The 15,156-nt window shown below is 40.3% G+C and overlaps 1 protein-coding gene across 1 annotated transcript; it reads right to left on the bottom strand.

Annotated features, from left to right (window-relative positions):
* Positions 1–7,618: 7,618 nt before the first annotated feature.
* LOC145876155 (stonustoxin subunit beta-like) lies at positions 7,619–10,897 on the bottom strand. The gene is made up of 3 exons (XM_082971943.1): positions 10,710–10,897; positions 9,730–9,776; positions 7,619–9,347 (listed from the first exon to the last, which is right to left on the bottom strand). The coding sequence occupies exons 2-3, from the start codon at positions 9,749–9,751 to the stop codon at positions 8,818–8,820; spliced, it is 552 nt and encodes a 183-aa protein (XP_082828069.1). The 5' UTR covers positions 9,752–9,776; positions 10,710–10,897; the 3' UTR covers positions 7,619–8,817.
* Positions 10,898–15,156: the final 4,259 nt, after the last annotated feature.

Raw genomic sequence — 15,156 nt, 5'->3', positions numbered from 1 at the left:
TTGCCGTGGTCTCTGGGAGGTTAGAGAACCGTTGAGGATCCCATGGTCATTGTCTGGGAAACTAAAGTTAATTTTTTGTTCTGCTGGGAGGATGTTTGGAGAGTCCTTGAAAAAGCAAATGGAATGGTTGTCATGACTACCTGAGAATTTCTTACGTTTTATATGGATTCTGTGAATATATGAAAATATGATGAATTGTATGTGTGTATAATCGATTACTAGAGATTTGATGAAGTAATACTGGGAATATAATTAGATACAATTTAAACAACCCATATGTAGACGAACGTAGGTTTTGAGTTGGTATCTTTAATGGATCATTTGATAAAGATGAGGTTTAAGCATTATTAAACAATCTACAAAGTCTGGGCAGTTGGATGAAACTATAAAACGCTTATTGGACTTTCTCCATCCGGGTACTACATTTGAAATAAACTGCCCTTAAGGTCTGGGGGGGGGGGGGGGGGGGGGGTCTTCCCAGTATGAGAGGAGTTGCTAGATTTAATGAATAAACTTTTTTCCATAAAATTAGAGTGAGCCAAGGTAACTATGTAAATGTCTCTCGGACAAGGTGACTTTTATCAATATACACTCTAAAAAGTAAAGGTTCCTGGAGTATCCTTTAGGGGTTCTTCAAACTGGAACTGTGGGGGAACCCCTAAAAGTTATTTGAAGAACATTTTGTGGGAACCCCTATAAGTTCTTTGAAGAACCCCTTATCATGGTTCCTCAAAGAACCTTTTGGGGTTCATTTTTTAACTCCCTGTCCACGCTCCCTCTGTTATAAAAACATATTTTAATAATAACAATATTGACAATATTGATTTAAATAATTCATTGTTTTCTTAGTGGCACCACAAATGTGAATTAATATTTACAAAACCACTTACCAAACAAAACACATTACCAAATTGCAACATTTCTGCAGACATGTCAGACCCTAATAAATAATACATTTACTTTGTATAGTAATTTTCATGACATTTAAAAAAATAAATAATGATGTACAATAAAAACATAAAAAATGAATCATAGGTAAACTAACAATATTGTAGACTTGATGCTAAATACAGATTTTTTTCAGCTTTAGTGTGTATATCATATCCACTTAGTTATGTTAGGAAGTTTTCCATCTTTATGACCGGCCCTGTTAACTTCACCCCAACTTCTCTTATCCCCAGAACACAGTAACTTAACAACATAAGTGTTTTTCTGACATTTTTGGAAAATTGAAGGGAAAATAAGAAAATCCAGCCGTAGCAGAGCTCCAAGTCCCACGGTGACGTCCTCTAGGGCCTGGATGTTCTCCCCATCAAAGGCCAGCGGGATTTCACTCTCATGGTGAAATGGATTTCCACCGATGTGCAGTAAAGGAGTGAAGAGCGGTGAAATCTGTGTCAACAAAAGTAAGAAAAGATTAATACACAAACAATTAACAAAGAACATAACAAATGTTCAGCTGTAGTTTTATATAAGCATGCACACCTATGTTTATGAAGAAACAGATGATTGGTGCATAGGCATACCTTGTCACGGACATAAAGGCCACTCGGGTCCTCATTGAAGAGGTAGGGAAAGAGCAGAATCGCTGCTGTGGTCTCCAGTCCTAGTAAAGTAAAGCAATGATCTTACTACACTTGCTAATTTTATTACAAAATACATTAGAGAAAGGGAAGGAATAAGAGCAGATACCTCTTCTGTATTGTCCTTCAGGGACTGTCAAAATAGCAGGATGATGTCCTCACCCCTGCCTCGCCTCTCTACCTCTGATAGTCCTTGAATTATCTTTTTGTCTATATCCATTCCATGGACTTGATTAATTTCTGAGAAGATCTGAAAAGATCATTTGCACACATTTGTATGCTAATAGATGTCAGTTTGTATTGACTGCTATGCAGGTTAAATGTACACTTCAAATGCAGCTGTCCTACAACATATCTGTACCTTCTTCTTGATCCCAATTGCATTGTGTCCATGTTCTGTCCTATAAGAGTTTCAAAGGAAGAGAAAATGTGTCAAAGAATAGTCTTTCAAAAAAACAAATATATATATTAAGTAAATATTGAAAGATAAATGGCATCAACATACAATGTAATGTAAAATAGAAGAACATATTGGAGAAAGCACTAGCCAATACAGTACTGCCATACAGTAACAGTACTGCCATACAGCCCTAATATCACATTTCAAGATATCTTTGTACACAAATTGTTCAATATTTTATCAGGCTTTTTTGTACATGCAAGTTTCCAAAATGGGATAGTATTGTACATGTAACGTTGTCAAAATGGGATAGTATTGTCCATGTAACGTTTCCTGAATGGGATAGTATTGTCCATGTAACGTTTCCAAAATGGGATAGTATTGTACATGTAACGTTTCCAAAATGGGATAGTATTGTCCATGTAACGTTATGCCCCCTTGTGAGTTAATAGTATTGCATGCTGTAGCAGGCTATATAAAGAGGAAGACCTCCATTGACGATTTAGTTCGTTGTAACATCTCGTCTGGACAGGTCACCGTCCTTAGTTAGTTAGTTAGTTAGTTAGTTAGTTAGTTAGTTCATTATCACAAAAGTGAAAACTGCTCTAGATTGGAAACTTACGTTAATGAGTGTAAAGCCATGTTGGCTTTATGGAAACGATATACAATATATGGGAAAGAATATAGTTGAGGAAATAATCCAAACCTAGTTGTGCCTAGTTAGGACATAACGTTAGCTAGCTAGCTAACGGTACTGTACTGTAGCTCATACAACGCCGACGGTCAAACCCGGCTTTCTAATATTTACGTTAATTAACTATAGTAACGTTATGGAAGATATTCACAGAAAACCATCATTGTCTTCGTTATTCATTATTAGTATGTTATATTATTATAATAAATTATTTCGAGACATATTCAGAGCCAAACATCAACCCAACTTAACCTTTTTAACTGTTGTCGCATCCAAACTTGTCAACATCGTTTTCAGTTGTAATTGCGAAGTTCCCGGAAGAAGTCCAGCAACAACGGAGGTTCCTCGATGAACCCACCTTCTAACAAGTTCTTTGAAGACACCTACCACACCCACCACCACCACAACTACAAAACCAACCATCACCAAACCTACCTACCACAACTACCACCCCTATCTACCACAACTACCACCCCTATCTACCACAACTACCACCCCTATCTACCACAACTACCACACCTACCTACCACAACTACCACACCTATCTACCACAACTACCACACCTACTACCACCACAACTACAAAACCAACCATCACCAAACCTACCTACAACAACTACCACACCTACATACCACAACTACCACCCCTACCTACCACAACTACCACACCTATCTACCACAACTACCACACCTACCACCACCACAACTACAAAACCAACCAACCATCACCAAACCTACCTACAACAACTACCACACCTACATACCACAACTACCACCCCTATCTACCACAACTACCACACCTACCTACCACAACTGTCACACCTACATCACACCTAACATAACCACACCTACCATCACTATACCTACAAATACACCTACCATCTCACCTACCATCACCATACCTACCATCCACACACCTACCATCACCACACTTATCACACCTACAATCACCACACCTATCCCACCTACCATCACCACAAATACAATACCATAATTACTTCACCACATCTACCATCAGACCTACCATAACCACAACTACCGTGTTTTTCATGGTGATTAATTTTTACATATAGCCTGCAGTAACGTCAAGTAATGAAATGCGATTGTGTTATTTGAAATCGTAAACAAAACCAAATGATTATTTTTGCGATAGCATATATGAAATGTTTTACACTGTTAGAATGTTGCAGTCAAAATGACTGCTCATCAGCTTGATGGGGGGGTCTTGAGGCCCAGCGGTTCCAGTGTTAACAGAGATCCTGAATCAGGAAGCTTGACTCTGAATCATGTGCAGTGTGACCACTGAGACTGAAGCCAACTCAATATGACTCCTGAGATCGACAGTTAATCAATTATAGTGTCTGTGAAAACAAACTCACGATAAACGTTCACAAAAAACATAACAATTATTTTAAGAATTATAGATACAGAACTCCTCTATGCACTCGCTATGTCCGATTTTAAAATAGCTTTTCGGTGAAAGCACATTTTGCAATATTCTAAGTAGATAGCCCGGCATCACAGGGCTAGCTATTTAGACACCCACCAAGTTTAGCCCTCACCAAAGTCAGATTTACTATAAGAAAAATTTTATTACCTTTGCTGTTCTTCGTCAGAATGCAGTCCCAGGACTTCTACTTCGATAACAAATGTTGGTTTGGTTCAAAATCATCCATAGTTATGTTCAAATATCCTCTGTTTTGTTTGTGCGTTCAAGACACTATCCGAATGGTAAAGAAGGGTGACGCGCACGACGCATTTCGTGACAAAAAATGTCTAAATATTCCATTACCGTACTTTGAAGCATGTCAACCGCTGTTTAAAATCAATTTTTTATGCCATTTTTCTTGTAAAAAAGCGATAATATTCCGACCGGGAAAGCGTGTTTAGGTTCAAAGAGAGAGAAAATAAAAACATGGGGTCGACTCGTGCATGCGCCTCAGTCCCATTGTCCTCTGATAGAGCACTTACCAAAGGCGCTAATGTGTTTCAGCCTGGGGCTGGAATTACATCATTCAGCTTTTTCCCGCCTTCTGAGAGCCTATGGGAGCCGTAGGAAGTGTCACGTTACAGCAAAGATCCTCAGTTTTCAATAAACAGAGTCAAGAAGCCCAAGGAATGGTCAGAGTGGGCACTTCCTGTACAGAATCTTCTCAGGTTTTTGCCTGCCATATGAGTTCTGTTATACTCACAGACACCATTCAAACAGTTTTAGAAACTTTAGGGTGTTTTCTATCCAAAGCCAATAATTATATGCATATTCTAGTTTCTGGGCAGGAGTAGTAACCAGATTAAATCGGGTACGTTTTTTATCCAGCCGTGAAAATACAGGTTAATAATTCTACAAGTTTTCTGTGATCAGAAGCCTGATTCTACTCACTGTGGTAGTGTGGAAGTGTTGAGCTGTATTATTTGGCCTGTGGTCCTGTTGTCCCCAGTCCCAGTGGTGAAGATAATGTCTTAATTGAGCTTCTTGTCTGTGACTGAGATACGTAATCTGCACATTTACTAAAACGTCAGCTCTCATCTCTCCCAATGTTCTCAGTGTCAAACGATGAAGGCCGGGAAGTTTTTTTTCATGATTGCAACCCAGGTCATTTTAGTCGGCTGGCCCTCGCTACATATTCGTCGCCAGACCCACTGGCTCCAGGTCATCTACAAGTCTATGCTAGGTAAAGCTCCGCCTTATCTCAGCTCACTGGTCACGATAACAACACCCACCAGTAGCACGCGCTCCAGCAGGTACATCTCACTGGTCATCCCCAAAGCCAACACCTCCTTTGGCCGCATTTCCTTCCAGTTCTCTGCTGCCAGTGAATGGAACGAATTGCAAAAATCACTGGTTGGAGACTCATATCTCCCTCACTAACTTTACACATCAGCTATCTGAGCAGCTAACCGATCGCTGCAGCTGTACATAGTCCATCTGTAAATATCCCACCCAATCTACCTACCTCATCCCCATATTGTTTTTATTTACTTTGCTGCTCTTTTGCACTCCAGTATCTCTACTTACACATCATCATCTGCTCATCTATCACTCCAGTGTTAATCTGCTAAATTGTGATTACTTTGCTACTACGGCCTATTTATTGCCTTACCTCCTCAAGCCATTTGCACACACTGTATATAGACTTTCTTTTTTCTTTTGTGTTGACTGTACGCTTGTTTATTCCATGTAACTCTGTGTTGTTGTTTCTGTCGCACTGCTTTGCTTTATCTTTGCCAGGTCGCAGTTGTAAATGAGAACTTGTTCTCAACTGGCCACCTGGTTAAATAAAGGTGAAAAAAAAGATCCTATATCATAATGAATCAGATTACATGGAGAGGGGGAACCTGATCCTAGATCATAATGAATCAGATTACATGGAGAGGGGGGGACCTGATCCTAGATCATAATGAATCAGATTACATGGAGAGGGGGGAGCTGATCCTAGATCATAATGAATCAGATTACATGGAGAGGGTGGACCTGATCCTAGATCATAATGAATCTGATTACATGGAAAGGGGGGACCTGATCCTAGATCATAATGAATCAGATTACACGGAGAGGGGGACCTGATCCTATATCATAATGAATCAGATTACATGGAGAGGGGGGACCTGATCCTAGATAATAATGAATCAGATTACATGGAGAGGGGGACCTGATCCTAGATCATAATGAATCAGATTACATGGAGAGGGGGGACCTGATCCTAGATTATAATGAGTCAGATTACATGGAGAGGGGGGACCTGATCCTAGATCATAATGAATCAGATTACCTTCCCTATACTCCACTCCTCTCCCCTATCTTCCCTATAACCCCCCCCCCCCCCCCCCCCCCTATTATGTTGGACCATCATGTTTATTTGTTTGAATCTTGTCTTTGTTTGTGATCAGGTCAGAAGAGAATGACTCCACAACCCAAGAGGCCATGGAGCAGCTGTGATCAGGTTAGAAGAGAATGACTCCTCAACCCAAGAGGTCCTGGAGCAGCTGTGATCAGGTTAGAAGAGAATGACTCCTCCACCCAAGAGGTCCTGGAGCAGCTGTGATCAGGTCAGAAGAGAATGACTCCTCAACCCAAGAGGCCCTGGAGCAGCTGTGATCAGGTTAGAAGAGAATGACTCCTCAACCCAAGAGGCCCTGGAGCAGCTGTGAGAGAGCAGCAGTGTGGAAGCATTTGGGGAAATTTAAAGAAGGTTTCCTGGAAAAGAGGATTGACTGTTATGTAAAGGGTCAGAGCCCCTGAGTGGACAACATATTAAGGATACCTTCCTAATATTGAGTTACGCCTGGTCAGTTTGTCATGGAAAGAAAAGTGTCCTTAATGTTTTGTGTTAATTACATAATAATTATACATTTATGGATTGTTTTATGTAGCCTATTGTTTTCTTTTTATTCAACCTGCCATCTACCCACCTGGGGACTGAGGGTTATGAGAGAACCCCCACATCACTAGCTTCTCTTTATTCAACCTACCATCTACCCACCTGGGGACTGAGGGTTATGAAAGAACCCCCACATCACTAGTTTGCATGTTCTGCAGCCTTGTAAAGATAAGGAGGGGACGACTGGGAGGCAGGTTGGCATTTATTGTCATGAATCTTGTTCTGGAGGCAGGTTGGCATTTATTGTCATGAATCTTGCCCTGGAGGCAGGTTGGCATTTATTGTCATGAATCTTGCCCTGGAGGCAGTTCATCAAAGTGGTTACTAGCTGGCACAGGCACAAAGTAATACAATCCGATTTTAATCCTAACCTCAACCCTAACCACACTGCTAATCCTTCCCTTAAATTAAGACCATAAAACAAAATTATTTTCCACAGCCAATTCTGACTTTGCAGCTGACATATCTAGAGGAAATCGCACAGTTCTGCCTCCAGGTCAAGATTCATGACAAACGTCAACATGAGACAGGGAGAAGTAATGTAAAAATCAATAACAAAATTGTTTTCACAATTAACATGCTTTTTCTTGTTTCAAGTATGTTTTATTATGAAAAGTACAATATAACCATGTATACTTGTACAACTATGGAGCGTATGTCCACATATAATTGTACAATTTGTTTTTCCAACATAAAAGACAAGAAATGATCACATTGGTATTTTAACGGTGTTATTGTAAGAGTTTAAATGTTTAAACAGAGGATACATCTAAAACAGGATAAAACAAGTGCAGTATGTTGTGAGAATGTTACTTTAACGTCGACTCATAACATCACACTATAACTTCATGGGAGTCTTGTGGAAAGACTGCATGTTGTTTTGGGTGGATTGAGTGACGTCTTCAACATTTTGCAGAATATTCCGGTAATATTTTCACCTCTTGTCGGCTGCAGACATTCATAAGGAGTTCCAGTAGTTTATTTGCCATTTGCAGGTATTAAAAGTAATACATACATTGTAATTCCTTGTTGGAGCTGTCTCACATACAGGACAGTACATACCAGAGGAGGCTGCTGAGGGGAGGACGGCTCATAATAATGTCTGGAACAGAGTGAATGAAATGGAACACATGGAAACCACGTGATTAATACCATTCCACTTATTCCACTCCAGCCATTACAAGCCTGTCCTCCCTAAATAAGGTCCCACCAACCTCCTGTGGTACAAACACAAACAGTAAAATATATCATAATAAATGCAAAGTGGTAAAAGATCAGAAAATATTACAAGCCTGTCACGTGTGAGTGTTCAGTGTGTGTGTTTAGTGTGTGTGTGTCCAGTGAGTGTGTGTGTCCAGTGAGTGTGTGTGTTCAGTGTGTGTGTGTGTGTATCCAGAATGTGTTTGTGTGTGTGTCCAGTGTACGTGTTCAGTGTGTGTGTTGAGAGTGTGTGTGTCCAATTTGTTTCCATTGTGTGTGTGTGTGTGTCCATTTTGTGTCCAGTGTGTGTGTGTGTGTCCAGTGTGTGTGTTGATTGTGTGTATATCCAGTGTGTGTGTGTGTGTGTGTCCAGTGTGTTTGTGTGTGTGTGTGTGTCCATTTTGTGTCCAGTGTGTGTGTGTGTGTCCAGTGTGTGTGTGTGTGTCCAGTGTGTGTGTGTGTGTGTGTCCAGTGTGTGTGTGTGTGTGTGTGTGTGTGTGTGTGTGTGTGTGTGTGTGTGTGTGTGTGTGTGTGTGTGTGTGTGTGTGTGTGTGTCCAGTTATTATTTCAGGGACACTGAAGAGCCAACATAATGAACCCTAAACCCTGGATAGAGGGGCTCAGTGAATGTGGAGGTGAATGTGATCAGGTGGGTCAGTGTGTCAGAGGAGGCTCTATAGAAGGACAGAGTGCCGGCTGGCCAGTCCAGATACACTCCTACTCTGTGGGGGCTGGAGGAGGGGACGTCTATGGTAGTGGAGTTATTATTATGCCAGGCAGAGTAACTGTCGTCATCGCAGAACAGACTCCAGGACTTGTCATTGTATCCAAGACAACAGTCATCACCCCCTCCTCTCCTGCTGATTCCTTTATATGTCACTCCTATACCAGCCGCTCTCCCACTCCACTCTACCTCCCAGTAACAGCGCCCAGTCAGACCCTCTCTACACAGCACCTGACCCCAGTCCTCAAATCTCTCTGGGTGATCAGGATATGGCTGCTCCTCTCTCCTCCATGTCACCTTTCTGTTCTCCTCAGACAGAGAGAGGCGTCTGTGTACTGTGTTTAGGTCCAGTGTGAGATCACAGACATCTGATGGATGAAACCAGACACAATATTAGAAATAAACATCATTCACATTAGAATGTTAACTCACTTTTCACTAATTCATTTAATGTAGATGTTTCTAGGTATCAAAAGGAGAAGTTAAGGTGACTTGAGACTTGTTGAATGATCACATGTTATACTGTATGGTAATATAAAAACAGACTTATTCACATTAATTACACACAAACACACAAACACACACACATTGTCATATCAACTCTTTGTAAACATTGGTGTCCCTGATTTGTGCTTCTGTAGAACTACAGATTATATTTAATATGACCAAGTCAGTAATGATGGTGGTCTTTGACTTAACTTGAATTAAGACTTATTCTTAGTCATATTCTTCACAGCAGTCAACACTCACATTTTCTAAGTCCAGGTTTCATTGTGAACTCTCCACCATGTTCCACACTGTAGCGGTAAGCAGAAGAACAGACAGTCATTGAGGGATACACCTGAACTCACACACACACACACACACACTGGACACACACACACACTGGACACACACACACACACTGGACACACACTGGACAAACTGGACACACACACACAAACACTGGACACATATACACACAGGACACACACACATGCTGGATACACACACACGCTGGACACACACACACACACACAAACTGGACACACACACACACTGGACACAAACACACACACACTGGACACAAACACACACACACTGGACACAAACACACACACACTGGACACAAACACACACACACTGGACACAAACACACTGGACACAAACACACACACACTGGACACAAACACACACTGGACACAAACACACACTGGACACAAACACACACTGGACGGACACACACTGGACGGACACACACACACAAACTGGACAAAAACACACACAGACACACACACGGTCAAGCGTGGTAAGAACGTTTTCAGTGTTTGTGTCCAGTGTGTGTGTGTCCAGTAAGTGTGTGTCCAGAGTGTGTGTGTATGTGTCCAGTGTGTGTGTGTGTGTGTGTCCAGTGTGTGTGTGTGTGTGTGAGTCCAGTGTGTGTGTGTATGTGTCCAGTGTGTGTATGTATGTGTCCAGTGTGTGTATGTGTCCAGTGTGTGTGTGTGTGTCCTGTGTGTGAGTTTGTGTGTGTGAGTTCAGTGTGTGTGCGTGTGTGTCCAGTGTGTGTGTTTATGTGTCCTGTGTTTCACACACACACACACAGGACACATACACTGGACACACACACTGGACACTGGTCACACAGTCAGCATATAACTTTGTCCAAGTGGTGGTCAGAATGTTTGTATTACCTAGCCTGAAAAGTCAAACATGTCTGATATGAACATTGACATAAACCCTCTACATACTTGAGTTTCTCCAGTCTGCAGTGTGGATCCTCCAGTCCAGCAGAGAGCAGTCTGACTCCTGAGTCTCCTGGGTGATTGTAGCTCAGGTCCAGCTCTCTCAGGTGTGAGGGGTTTGACCTCAGAGCTGAGACCAGAGAAGCACATCCTTCCTCTGTGACTAGACAGCCTGACAGCCTGCAAAGAGTCAAATCATTTTAAAATCACACTGATATTCTTTGGAGGTGAAAATAGTGGCAGTATATTTGTTTCTACATTTTCAGATATATCAGTGTCCTGAAACCTGCCATATCTATTCATAAATGAATATATAATTATTAGAAATGACAAATTATCAAAGTATTGCTTATAGATAGAAAAATATATAGTACAAATATTTGAGTCGACTGACCAGACCAGTTTAAAAGCAGTATATTTGTTTCTACATTTTCAGATATATCAGTGTCCTGAAACCTGTCATATCTATTCATAAATTAATGTATCTTTATTTTAAATTATCATATTACTTGTAGAGAGAAATATGTACAGATAGAAATGTATAGTATGAATATTTGAGTAGACTGACCAGACTTGTTTAAAAGCAGTATCAGTCAAAAGACAGACAGTGAGGTATCAGATTTAGATTGTATTGAGAATACAGTCCACACCATATCTATTTTGACAGTGAAGTTAACATTTTAAATATGGCTCTAAACTCCAACATTTTGGATTTCAGATCAAATGTTTCATATGAGGTGACAGTATATAATGTCACCTTTTATTTGAGGATATTTTCATACATATCTGTTTCACCATTTAGTAAAATAAAAGCAGTTTATGTACCTAGTCCCCCCATTTGAAGAAGTCATAAGTATTCTGACCAATTCATTTATATTGTATTAAAGTAGTCAATAGATTAGTGTTTGGTTGTAAACTAGTTGTTTGCATTTGCAGTATGTTTTGGTTGTGTTTTGCCCAATAATAAAATGGTGGATGATGACTGGATTAATATTCTGTCTAAGTGAGTAGATAACAGGTTTCTAAACACTATTACATGAATCCTGATGATGCCATGATTACTACAAATCATGAATGAATCATGAATAGTAATGATCAGGAAAGTTACAGAGACTACAACAAAACATGCTAACCTCTCACCATTACCAATAACAGAGGATACAACAAAACATGCTAACCTCTCACCATTACCAATAACAGAGGCTACAACAAAACATGCTAACCTCTCACCATTACCAATAACAGAGACTACAACAAAACATGCTAACCTCTCACCATTACCAATAACAGAGGCTACAACAAAACATGCTAACCTCTCACCATTACCAATAACAGAGGCTACAACAAAACATGCTAACCTCTCACCATTACCAATAACAGAGGCTACAACAAAACATGCTAACCTCTCACCATTACCAATAACAGAGGCTACCACAAAACATGCTAACCTCTCACCATTACCAATAACAGAGGCTACAACAAAACATGCTAACCTCTCACCATTACCAATAACAGAGGCTACAACAAAACATGCTAACCTCTCACCATTACCAATAACAGAGGCTACAACAAAACATGCTAACCTCTCACCATTACCAATAACAGAGGCTACAACAAAACATGCTAACCTCTCACCATTACCAATAACAGAGGCTACAACAAAACATGCTAACCTCTCACCATTACCAATAACAGAGGCTACAACAAAACATGCTAACCTCTCACCATTACCAATAACAGAGGCTACAACAAAACATGCTAACCTCTCACCATTACCAATAACAGAGGCTACCACAAAACATGCTAACCTCTCACCATTACCAATAACAGAGGCTACAACAAAACATGCTAACCTCTCACCATTACCAATAACAGAGGCTACAACAAAACATGCTAACCTCTCACCATTACCAATAACAGAGGCTACAACAAAACATGCTAACCTCTCACCATTAGCAATAACAGAGACTACAACAAAACATGCTAACCATTACCAATAATTGTGTTTCTTCCATTTGCGAATAATCGCACCAAATGTTGTCACCTTCTCACCAAGCTGCTTGACGATGGTCGTTTAGCCCATTCCAGCCTTGTGTAGGTCTACAATCTTGTCCCTGACATCCTTGGAGAGCTCTTTGGTCTTGGCCATGGTGGAGAGTTTGGAATCTGATTGATTGATTGCTTCTGTGGACAGGTGTCTTTTTTACAGGTAACAAGTTGCGGTTAGGAGCACTCCCTTTAAGAGTGTGCTCCTAATCTCAGCTCGTTACCTGTATAAAAGACACCTGGGAGCCAGAAATCTTTCTGATTGAGAGGGGGTCAAATACTTATTTCCCTCATTGAAATGCAAATCAATTTATAACATTTCTGACATGAGTTTTTCTGGATGTTTTTGTTGTTATTCTGTCTCTCACTGTTCAAATAAACCATTAAAATTATAGACTGATCCTTTCTTTGTCAGTGGGCAAACGTACAAAATCAGCAGGGGATCAAATACTTTTTCCCCCCACTGTATATGGGGCTTTGGTGACAAAACGGATGGCACTGTGATAGACTGCATCCAATTTATTGAGTAGGGTATTGGAGGCTATTTTGTAAATGACATCGCCGAAGTCGAGGATCGGTAGGATGGTCAGTTTTATGAGGGTATGTTTGGCAGCATGAGTGAAGGATGCTATGTTGCAAAATAGGAAGCCAATTCTAGATTTAACTTTGGATTGGAGATGCTTATAGTGAGTCTGGAAGGAGAGTTTACAGTCTAACCAGACACCCAGGTATTTGTAGTTGTCCACATATTCTAAGTCAGAACCGTCCAGAGTAGTGATGCTGGACAGGCGGGTAGGTGCAGGCAGCGATCGGTTGAAGAGCATGCATTTAGTTTTACTTGTATTTAAGAGCAGTTGGAGGCCACGGAAGGAGAGCTGTATGGCATTGAAGCTCGTCTGGAGGTTAGTTAACACAGTGTCCAAAGAAGGGCCAGAAGTATACAGAATAACACCAATAACAGAGGGGGCCTGATCTTTGTGCCTCTGTAACTTTCTCATTCATCATCATTAACGATTCATTCATGATTATTCATAATCATGGTAGCATCCACATGAACGTAGAAGTGTTCAGAAACATCTTCTATTCTTACTGACAATACAAGTGAAGTGACTCCAAAATGACAGGACATTATTCACCATTCAGTTTCTATTAGGAAAAACATCATCCAAAACACAACCAAAACAAACTGAAAAATGAATTCAACAAGTTTGTAGAATCACAAGCTTGATGTAATCACTGCAGGCATGGAACATGGGACTAAATACTAAACTTATGACAACTTTAATACAATATAAGTGAATTTGTCCAAATAATTAAGACTTCTTCAAATGGGAGAACTACGTACAGAAAGTGCTTTAATTTGTAAATGGTAAAACAGATATGTATGAAAATACCCTCAAATAAAAGGTGACATTCTGTACTGTCACCTAATATGAAACATCTCAAATCAAAAATGCTGGAGCATAGCACCAAATGTAAAACTGTAAGCTTCACTGTCCAAACACATATGGTGTGGACTATGTGTGCCTGGTAAACACATGTGGATCTGGTGAACAGTTATCACTTGTTGACCAACTACAGGAATACTGACCTCAGAGTCTCCAGTTTACAGTGGGGATTTCCCAGTACAGCAGAGAGCAGCTTCACTCCTGAATCCTTCAGGTCATTGTTACTCAGGTCCAGCTCTCTCAGGTGTGAGGGGTTTGAACTCAGAGCTGAGACCAGAGAAGCACATCCTTCCTCTGTGACTCCACAGCCTGACAGCCTGCAAAGAGTCAAATCATATTAAAATCACACTGCTATGCTTTGGTGGTGAAAATAGTGGCAGTATAATTTTTCAACATATTCAGATATCAGTGTCCTGAAACCTTCCATATCTATTCGTAAATTAATGTATCATCATTAAAAATGACAAATGATCAAAGTATTGCCTGCAGATAGAAACATATATAGTACAAATATTTGAGTAGACTCACCAGACCAGTTTAAAAAGCAGTATCAGTCAAAAGACAGACAGTGAGGTATCAGATTTAGATTGTATTGAGTATGCAGTCCACACCATATCTATTTTGACAGTGAAGATAACATTTTAACCTGTTGGGTCTAGGGGGCAGCATTTGCACGTCTGGATAAAAAAAATGTACCCGATTTAATCTGGTTACTAATCCTACCCAGTAACTAGAATATGCATATACTTATTATATATGGATAGAAAACACTCTAAAGTTTCCAAAACTGTTTGAATGGTGTCTGTGAGTATAACAGAACTCATTTGGCAGGCAAAACCCTGAGACATTTTCTGACAGGAAGTGGATACCTGATGTGTTGTATTGACTTTAAAGCTATCCCATTGAAAGACACAGGGGTTTAGGAATATTTTGGCACTTCCTATTGCTTCCACTAGATG

This window comes from Salmo salar, unplaced genomic scaffold (assembly GCF_965601325.2).
Source record: "Salmo salar unplaced genomic scaffold, fSalSal1 ptg000468l, whole genome shotgun sequence".
In the NCBI taxonomy this organism is placed as follows: Eukaryota; Metazoa; Chordata; class Actinopteri; order Salmoniformes; family Salmonidae; genus Salmo; species Salmo salar.
The sequence above is the reverse complement of the archived record's forward strand: the minus strand, read 5'-3'. Positions and strand labels throughout refer to the sequence as shown.